General features: G+C 31.7%; 1 protein-coding gene and 1 long non-coding RNA gene across 2 annotated transcripts; both read right to left on the bottom strand.

The window, feature by feature from the left end:
• Positions 1-203: 203 nt before the first annotated feature.
• LOC134265545 (uncharacterized) lies at positions 204-840 on the bottom strand. Its single transcript, XR_009991773.1, has 3 exons — positions 755-840; positions 407-611; positions 204-285 (listed from the first exon to the last, which is right to left on the bottom strand). It is a non-coding gene; the product is annotated as an uncharacterized LOC134265545 (long non-coding RNA).
• A 1,829-nt stretch (positions 841-2,669) lies between these two features.
• On the bottom strand, positions 2,670-5,963 carry LOC134265546 (uncharacterized). Its single transcript, XM_062747765.1, has 4 exons — positions 5,841-5,963; positions 5,505-5,658; positions 5,162-5,296; positions 2,670-2,804 (listed from the first exon to the last, which is right to left on the bottom strand). The coding sequence occupies exons 1-4, from the start codon at positions 5,907-5,909 to the stop codon at positions 2,752-2,754; spliced, it is 411 nt and encodes a 136-aa protein (XP_062603749.1). The 5' UTR covers positions 5,910-5,963; the 3' UTR covers positions 2,670-2,751.
• Positions 5,964-10,533: the final 4,570 nt, after the last annotated feature.

Genomic DNA, 10,533 nt, shown 5'->3' on the forward strand with positions numbered 1-10,533 from the left:
GTAGACGATGTCTCTCTTAGTAAGACAGATCAACCTAATTCCAAGACATTTCATTTATAAACAAGTATTTATAAAAATGTTCACATTATAGGGACCCTTGTTATTTACAAGTTATTTTTAATTAAATGGCATCCTAAAGAGAAATGGGAACCTTGCTTATGCAATACTCCCAGAATGCTTTCTTTTTTTTTACTACTTACCACAAGTAAGACAAAAGCAGAGCAAAGGAAACACCTCCAGCAACAACAGCAACGACGATGGATACAATTACCATTTTTCCATTCCCTTGAAACAAAAGTTTCAATTTTGTAATTTATTTTCATTCTATATATTTGAATCTAGATATTTTTACACAAGAAGGAAAATATAGAATATATTGCTATTATTTTAAAAACTATCTTACTACTATTTGTTTTTTCTTTTCCGACATGTATTTTTTCTGTTGTTCTTGTGATTGTCAATGTTGCTGCTTCTAGATCTGTTGCTACAATTCTTGACGATACCGTTGAATTCATGGATGTTTTGTGGGTTTTAGGACTAAAGACAGAGGTGGTTGGTTGAAAAATATCAGTTATAAGCGATGATGTTTTCCCAGCTTTATCTTGGTTCATCTGTTCCAAAATAAATAAATAAGACAGGATCAGATATATATTTTTTATTGACTTTAGCTGTATATAATTTATGTATGTAATTACATATTAAACATTATTTCATCTAACAGGTCGTCAATCAGCAAAGTAAAAAAAAAAATCACCTGCACGCACAAAACCACACTATTGCGTTTGGTATTACAATCATGGAACGAACATCCCTCAAATGTTTTATTATCGTACATGCATATATGGCATTCAACAAAAAGATACTCTTCTTTTTCTCTGCTTATAAAACCTGACAAATGTATAAATGAAAATAGCACATTTTTTCCGTTTATTATGGGATTTTCTTTTCAAGAATAAAAATATATTCAATCTGGCTTGACAAGAATTACCTGGAACTGAATTAATACGGACTAACCATAATTATAAGTTAATTAACCGTGACTTAGTAAGACAAAGTACAGTAGTTGTAATATTAAAGTAGCATTCTCCTCCCTTTTCGGGATGTAGCTGCGACCTCTTAGGATCTGCGTAAGGTTGCAAGTGTAGGAGTAACTCAATCTTTCACAGATATCGGATCAAATTATCAGTAAATGGTACAGACACACGTGCAAATCAAAATAACAGTCTACGAATCCAACTCCGAATCCAACTACGAACTCCGACCCCTCTCTAAAATCAATTTCATTTATACTATCAGATCAGGAAATACCATGGCAAATATAAAACGATAATTCATTGATAGCTCTCTCAAACGCCAGTTCCTACATATGTACGTTAGTGCTTATTCCAGGTAACAACGCATGCTCTGTTTCACGGTCGGACATTCTAAACAAACAAATGGACTGTTCTATAATAATTTCGTTTGTCATACAAAATATACATGTTCGGAATTTACGTTGGCCTTTCCTGTCTGATACGCGGGATATACATGCGTACTCTCGATATAGACAATACCATTCTATATCAGGAATCCGTTAATGTATGCCTACCTGTACCATACACCTATAACTAACTAAAACCCAAGGTTATATGATGTCAAAATCTAAACATCCAGCTTTCCTTACACTTAAAACCACCTTCCTGAATAATTTTGGCAATCCATTGTAAGAAATCCAGTGCACGAATATGCCTTCTTAATGAAATCATGATCACATATGACATACCTGTCTTTATTAAAAGCTCTTCAATCCGTAGTTGTAAACTTCATTTGAGAGACATTATCTATTTTCTTTTTTGGTATTGCGTGATTAACTAAACTGAAGATTTGCTTATAGATCCCCTTTTTAGTAAAAGAGTAAGGGAAAAATGAGACACTCTTATCGTGTTATATATACCTCACAATCAATCAATTAAACAATTATGCTTCATACATGTATATCAGTTACCCTTTTTCAAATTCTCAAATTCGTGCTGAAGATTCTACTTTGTTAAAGTCTGTGAAACATAAATGGGGCTTATTGATTTTTTTATTGTTTTACTTTCTATTATCCAAAAATGCACTATTATAGAAATATCACCATCTGCCTTAGTAGGGCTTTAATTAACTTTACTTTTTTATGAGGAATACTTTGTAAAATATTTAAAATGATTATTATAATTATATCATAATTATAAAAATTATGTTAACTGCTGAATTCAACCCCTTGTTTGACGTTTCCTCAGTGCTGATGACATTTTGTCAAATCTAAGACACATATTTATTTGGGAAACCTAGATCACAAGCTTGCCAATCTGAGTTTTTTTTTTTTTTTTTTTTTTTTTTTTTACCAAGTAAGCATCTGATATTAGTGTACGAAATATATGAATTTGGAAATCAGCAAGCTTTGTACTTTGTATTTTCTGAAATATTTTTAATTGATCAAAATTTACATAGAAATAAAAAAAAAATTCAGAAAAGATATTCTGTGACCTTCTCGTATCCCTTGTATAGCCTATAACGTACAATGATCAATATTTCATAAGAATAAACAGTATATTATTTATTTACAGCTTATTTAAAGATCATTTTTAACTTACCTCGATCATATCCAACGTATACTTCATTCGCTAAACCAAGTCATGATTTTTCCGTCAGTTCTCTCCCTATAGCATCACATGTCCTGTTGATATCATCCAGATATACATCTCCCATTAAATAAGATGGTGAAGCCATTTACTTACAAATTTGCATTGACTTCCGCCAGCTCTCAGAGACATTTGCTTCTGCTAATGAAAAGCAATAGTGGAAATAATGTTAATATAACTGACCTTAAAACCATAAACTGAGAACATACTTTAAAAATGTGTTTGTTGTTTACCGCCTATCGAGGATTTTTTTCACATATCGAGACGACACTGTTTGGTGGAGAAGAGCTGCAATTTTTGTCTTGTACAGGATGCCTAGGGCAATGAGAAGTGAGTGACCTTTTTCGAGTGAGCACCTACTATGACACAGGACATTGATTTATAGTGTCTTACCAGAAGAATCGGTAGAAATACCTCAGTCAAAATTTTATTTTAGAGATTTTGAGTTCTGTTTCAAACATATTCCAAAAAGTTAATATTTATTTAATCAACCTATATATACATGTGTTGAAAGTTTAGTTTCATTATAAACATTTATTTAAAAAAAATTACACGTATTTCAAAGTTTGATTTACACCTATTTTCAGTTTACGGTCTTCGATCCTGATCTTCAAGTTAAGTGAAAAAGGATCAGGTCACAAACATATGGTCTAGAGTCCATTTTGCCTTGAATGATTATATTAAGTCTGCAACAATTCAACTTATTTTCAAACAAGAGTTTAGGAAAATGGCATTTTCTGAAACGTGTTGATACTTTGTATTGTTTATATTTTTGTATACACTGCATATATTTTTCCTATCAATTTCTATGCAATGTTTTTTGAGAAGAAGATGTTTCCTATATATTCCCATGTTAAACCTTGATACTCCATTGAGGCCTTACCCTACCCCCGAGGTCATGATTTGAACAAAATTGAATTATCACTTCCAGAGAATGCTTCTACATGAGATTCATCTTTCCTTCCTCTGTTCTTTTTGAGAAGAAGAATCCTAAACATGTTTCCCATGTATTTCTTTGGTAAACTTTGATACCCAATTGTTGCCCCCCACCCTACTGTCAGGGGTCACGATATGAACAAGCTTAAATCTTTACTACATACATGCAAGCAGACTTCCAAATTAGTTTAATCTTTTCTGGCCCACTGGTTCTTGAAAGAATTTTTTAGAGATATATGTACCATTAAATTATCAATATTTTATAATTATCCCCCGCTAAGAAGGAGTGGCCCTTCATTTGAACAAACTTGAATCCCCTTCACTTAGGAATACTTTGTGGCAAGTTTGGTTGAAATTGGATCAGTGACGACAATGACAATAATAACCCTATAGATAACACAGACGACAGACAATGGACACATTTTGATCAGAAAAGCTCACTCAAGCCTTTGACTCGTGAGCTGAAAAATGTTTGCCCGTTCAGGACGTATCTCTTTTTTAAAATTTGTTTTCTTAATCATTTTACCAAATAAAAAAACAGTGTAAAATCGACATGATTTGTGAGAATGACTTTTACAGTTTTCATAAGTTCACTGAAATGTATTAATGTAACAGAATGCAAAAGAATTTAAAAAATGTAGTGACACATGGACTTAGGTAAATTGATAAAAAATTAATAAATGTCCAAATTTTCCCTTACTTTTTGCATGCATCTTATCACATATATGTTTACCCTAATGGAACACTACTTAACCAAAAAAAAAAAAAAAAGAAAAAAAAAAGAAGAAAAGAAACGCAACGCAATTTGCAAGATATTGACCTTTCATTAAGGTAGACGTATCACGTTTACATCAAATTCCATTAATTTTTCACAAGATGTAACACGTGTTTTAATCTTGCCTTAATGGCGGCTTATAAGTCCGTATTGATGGTTTAATGGTTGCTACATAGTAATATTTACACCACCATTAAGTGACCATTAAGCCGTTTAAAAGTCCATAATGGGTGTTCAAATGTAGCTTAATGGTGTGTTAAAGGTGCTTAATGTTAGCTTTAAGACCACATTTAATTAAGAAACCATATAGCTACCATTAAGCCAAACTTATAGGTGCTTAATGTCCAACCTATATTAAGCTACCATTAAGCTAACATTATGCCACCATTACGCAGTCGATAAAACTGTTTTTATGGATGAAAAATTATTGTTATAATGACCCATTTTTTTTCTGCGTGGTATTAATTTATGCTATGTACGCAGTCACAAATTTTCCGCGGAAATTTTGTTTTGAACATGTTTTATTGACAAAAGTCAACGGGATCGGACACAAGCGGAAATTTGACCAAGTGCACTTTACATAAATGCATGCACAGGGCATAAAGTGACATTCTAAGAAATCCGCGTAATTTTCAATCCGCGGATTGAACAAAAATCGAGATTCTGCGGAAATCTGCGGACCCCGTGGAAAAAAAAGACGTTTACAGTAATCTTACTGTTTTATGTAGTTGCATTTATTCTCAAATACATGTTTTGCTATTTTAAGTGTTTCATCCGTGAAACTTACTACCATTTAACTGACAAACTGGATGGTAAGCTTTAGAGCAATCTTCCTCAAAGTGAAATGAATTTTGTGTTGCTGAACACTGAATAGAAACACAGAAGATTCCAGGGAAAGGTGGTTTTCTTTCGTCTCTCTTTCCTTTTAAATTTAAAACAATTCGAAAAATGATCTATGATTATTCATGCCTAAAATAATATGCTCTCTCACTAAGAATTTGTGGTAATTTTTCTCGCATTGTATTATGAGAAATGCATTCAAATGTAAAACTTCAAATAAATCTGAAAAATAACAGATACATGTACAATTTCATTTTTTTTTAATATTGACTTAATTTAATCACCGCTACCTGATATGAATACAGAGTAAGTCCCGTTGCCTCCACATTCCTCAAAATAAGGTTCTGCAATACGTGCTCCAGGTTCATAACACGAGGCATTACAAAAGAGTGGCAAAACTTGGCCTTCTTCGGGAAGATGCTTCAAGCAACTGCATAAGTTGTCCTAGATTATATACATAAAACAAAATCAAAGAGAAACGTCAATTTAATATTTAATAAATAATATTCCCGTATATCAAAAAAAAAAAAGAACCGAAATAAAATATCATTGAAGCATTCATTTTAAAAAAAATATCTAAGAAGGTCATACTGATGTCAAAAATTTTAAACGTTACATATTTTTACCTTTATGGCAAATATGGATATATTAAGAGAGAAGCATATTTCCTGACAAAATCCAGCTGAATTAAACATTCTTTTTAAGCTGTACTTTGCAACAGAAAATGTTTCAACAACATTGTCTGTGTAACAACCTGAAAGGAAATCGCATTTTTGATTTATTATGAATTCATATTTTGTAATGTAGGGTACATGTACGACTTGATTTCATTTAAACAATAAAATACTTCCTTTGCTTGTTATTACTGGAATTAATTGAAACAGCTGTTGCAGAAAAAATACATTATAAGCGGGTTATGTATATTTTTTCTGCAATAACTTTGAAATTCTTGATCAAAAACTTTGACACTTTGACAAAATTTATCAAAAGATTAAACACTTTGAAAAATTTTGTTGAAAACTATGACATTTTGAAAAACTTTGCAAAAACTGAGACACTTTGAAAAACTTTATTGAAAACTTTGACAGTTTGAAAACTTTATTAAAAACCTTGACATTTTGACAAAACTTTGGCGAAAACTTTGACACTTTGAAAAACTTTAGTGAAACATTTGAAACTTTGATATACTATAGTTAACTATAGTTCTTTTTTTGGTTAGGGCTCCCTCTTACAGTTCTATTGGACACTTTCTGTAATTTTTTTGGTTAAGTTTATGAGTTAAATTTGTCGTCTGCCTGCGATTTTTCTTTATCAACCTTGACAAGAAGATCTCTTTCAACCAACCAATTTTTTTTCTGATCTTTCCTATTTTCTATGGATCCACTTTAAGCATTTCGTTTAACGGCCTTTTGTATGAAATTTTGACTTTTTTCGATAAAGTTTGTATTATTCAGCTACCTAAACCACTCCCATTCATTTTTATTACTGTCTGATCTTCTCGATTGAAAGGTCTTCCCCTTGTAGCCATTACGATTTACGCATGTTTCGATAGTCAAAATAATTAAATCTATGGAACTTCCAATGTGTGTGACGTCATTCATTTTAATGGCAGCCATTTTGCTTACTGTATTGTGGCCAGGCATAGTATGTTGACGATTGAGGAGTTTTGTCGCTAAATTACCATAACACATCTTTAAAATATATATTTCTTTAAAACAGATGTGTCAGACTGTTTGTTTGCTTTTAAAACACTTAACTGTAACGTACTTTGTACAAATTCTTATATGAATTTTTTTATGCTACTGCAAAGTAATTTCAGAATTATGCGTGCAACTTTACAGCCCTACCTTGCTTTAGCACGTTTTGGTCAACTTTTTTTATTTCTCACAAGGCATCTACATATCGAAGTTATTTTCACACTATGATATGTTATAAAGATAGAAATATTTAGATAACATCTATTATTTACATGTATAACTATGATTGTGCCAAATTTCAACTTATCTGAATTGTGGTGCTGTAATTATAGAAATACTTGTTGTTCACGAACTTTTAGATCACCCTTTGTATTCTTTATAAACATCGCCCAGCATCACTTGAGTACATTGATAAAGAATGCATGGTAATGAAAAGTCTGTACTTGTAAGACTTCCATGAAAAAAGAACATATGATGAACAAAGGACACACAATCGCCGGAAATAAAAAAAGAAATTATTAGCAAAACAAAAAATATATATATAATATATTTAAAAAAACATATAATATTTAAAATCATTGATTGGTGCATGTTAATAATGCATTTTAGATAAAAACTTTTTAATAAATAGATCGTTTTGTTCATCACAATTCGTTTAAACATTCATGGTCGTGAAATTTCACATCATGCAGAAAATTATCTTTTTTTCTATCTTGCAAAGGATTTGAACTATTGCTTTTAATTTGTATTTGAATTCCTGCAATAATTTTACCCACCAATATTTTTATCCAAACTGAGGTACGTCTATAATAGCCTGTCCAAACATAAGTTCTCTCTGTGAAATTAACTTGCTTGTGAAATTTTGCTAGTAAGCTACTATTTTGTGTTATACATATCTTTTGTGCGTCAAACCAACTCCAAAGTCCCGGGACATCTGATAAAATTACTGCGTAAATAAAGGTCAGAAATAAATTTCAATTCTTTTCATTTTAGTGTAATTTTCAATATATGGTGGTTTTAAAAGTGAACGTTTACAACATGTGCAATAAATTGAATAACAAATGGGGCCCTGGGTTAATCAAATCCATATTTTTATGCAAACACATTGTCCTGCTTTTATTCACATAATACGATATCACACAAAAAAGATAAAATGGTTTTCCTTATTTTTATATGCATTGATAATAAGCAGTTTTTCCGTATTTTAACATTTAAACTCCTATGTCCAGTTTAGGTGTAATGTGTCAATGTGTCTTTTTTGAAAATGGTGTGCACGTTATACACACATGGTGTTAGTGTAAATTGTGGGTTTCTCTTCCTGGTTATTTTCATTTAAAGCCATTTAGATTATAAGTTCATAGTAATTTCTAAAATGTTCTAAATTGTTTTCTTCTTGAACGTGCTTTCCACTGTTTGAGATACAATTATTAAAAGTTAAACATTGATATGAAATACCCATTTATGGATGGGAAGCAAACAGGTTGAACTTGAAGTGATGTTGATTTATTTTAAAAATAAAGTATTCCAATTGCACTGTTTTAAAATTAACTGAATTTGACCCCCTTTGTTTTCTCTCATTCAAAACCTATTTATTGTTTATATTATGACATTTTTATGGTAAATCAAAGCAAAAATTTGTGTTCTCTTCTCAGTAAGTAAAGTTTGAAATCATCAATTGATAAGCTCTTAAATCTCTAACATATACATAAATACATATATGTTAAAACGATCAAGCGTGCTGTAATTATAGTGTCTTTCCAGAAAAAAAATTATTATCCCACGAGTATCAAAATAAAGTACCTTTCCCAAAAAGAAGAATATTTACTTGGCAAGCAAGTACAAGGTGTGACACTTTCATTTCTCCAGCAAGCCTCGGATGATACACTAGGTACAAGTATACCTGGATAAAGGTATATGTACATGTAACCAGTGAAAGGATCTAATACTATACAAAAAAAAATAGCAAATGAATATAAGATAAAGGAGAGTATTAAAAGTACATGTACGAAGGTTGTTCCAAAAAACAGGAACATTTTCAATATCATTTAATTTGTTTCACTTAAACTATACAGCTAAAATCGGCATACATCTTAAATAACAGTTCTTGAACAATGTCTAAAAATATCAATGAAATATCTCTGTAAATGACATTTTTCTCTCAGGTAAAGGAAGTTAACAAATCAGTTGTGGTCGCAACACTGACAACGTCAAAACGTAGCCCGTAGTGCTTGTGAATTTGTTCTGGAAACAGCGCCTCTAATATAATCCATTAAAGTTACAAAGTTATACAAAGTTATCTCAAATAGAGTATAAAAGATTGTAGGGTTAATTCTATCGATAGACAACTTCACAATCCCAATCACAAACCTATTAGGAGTAACTGGTCGAACTGTTTAATAGCGGTATTCACTTGCTATAGGCCTATAACATTCTGCTCCTGTCTTTTCAATTCGTATTTATTTTAGTAGTATATTCTCTTCTTTTGGATTAAACAGCCAAATCAACCTCAACCCCCTTTACCTAGAGATAAATCCTTTTCCCTTACGTATTTTTTTTTCACCCTTAGTATCTCTTTTCACTATTTACAGTAGTCAAATTCCGCCCAACATAATGTTCCTTGATAATTTGGGGCTCCACATTACCGCCCAACGTCATTATTTTGGCGGTGTCTTCATTAAAGTGCTTTGATACATATTGTCATAAATTTCTCATTCTCTGTAGGTAAATTTGTGAAATTACATTTCAGTATAGCCTACATGTAATACCAATGGAAACTTCAATGACAATGCTTTTTGTTAAAATCGCCGACCATCGATATTAAACACGCTTTAAATGCTGATTATATAAGCATAAAATAAGCGGGCCTATAAAATTTTGTCAAAATAACAAAAACAAATACCCGGACAGTAAGACCTATGTAACGTTGAATTTTGACCCGGGTTGAAAATTGACCCGGGGGTCATTTTTCAGCGTTGAATAGTTAGACCAAAGGTGTTGAATTTAGACCCTAGTCCGTTGAAAACGGAACCGGGTCGTGGAATTTTGATCATGAAACCGGTTCAAAATTCAACAGCATAAAACACATATTTATGACTTGGTTTTCACAACTGTGATTTATTTTATATGCGTTGGTACATGGGAGGGGCGTAAGGAATGCTTACCCCCTCTTTTTGCAAAGATAGACATAATATAGGCATCGAACAATGTGAAATTAGGTTAGTTTCCCCCTGCTTTCAACAGGCGCGTTACAGTGTAGTAAAAAAAGACGGGTAAGTGGTAGTAATTAAAAAAAAGATATTGGAATCCCCCCCCCCCTCCCCCAACAGGCTTTTCGGGTTTGGACTACTAGATTGGACAATGAAATTTTTTTTTTCTTGTCAATATTTTTTAGATTTAAATTTTTCTTTCTTTTTCAATTAGCACCCCCCCCCCCCCTCGCCCCACGCTTTCAATTTGCTTCCGACACCAACGTAATCAATGCACACTTAATTCTGTAATTCAGTTATATTCTTAGAATGAAATATTTTAAAAAAATATCTTAGATTTCAAATTTACATATAGCTTAATATTGAAATATTTCGTGTAATATTTATTGAAAAAGAAGTATACATTTGTATATGTA

The sequence above is a fragment of the Saccostrea cucullata genome, unplaced genomic scaffold (assembly GCF_032062105.1).
Source record: "Saccostrea cucullata isolate Sc308-1 unplaced genomic scaffold, CSIRO_AGI_Scuc_v1 ctg2109, whole genome shotgun sequence".
Taxonomy (NCBI): domain Eukaryota; kingdom Metazoa; phylum Mollusca; class Bivalvia; order Ostreida; family Ostreidae; genus Saccostrea; species Saccostrea cuccullata.

Excerpts from the sequence above, each read along its gene's own strand:
- LOC134265546 (XM_062747765.1), bottom strand. The coding sequence starts at position 5,909 with ATGTTTAATTCAGCTGGATTTTGTCAGGAAATATGCTTCTCTCTTAAT. Across the intron at positions 5,297-5,504 it reads TTACTCTGTATTCATATCAG|GAAAGAGAGACGAAAGAAAA; the intron begins GTAGCGGTGATT and ends TAAATTTAAAAG. Across the intron at positions 2,805-5,161 it reads AGTTTGTCAGTTAAATGGTA|CAGAAGCAAATGTCTCTGAG; the intron begins GTAAGTTTCACG and ends GCTTTTCATTAG.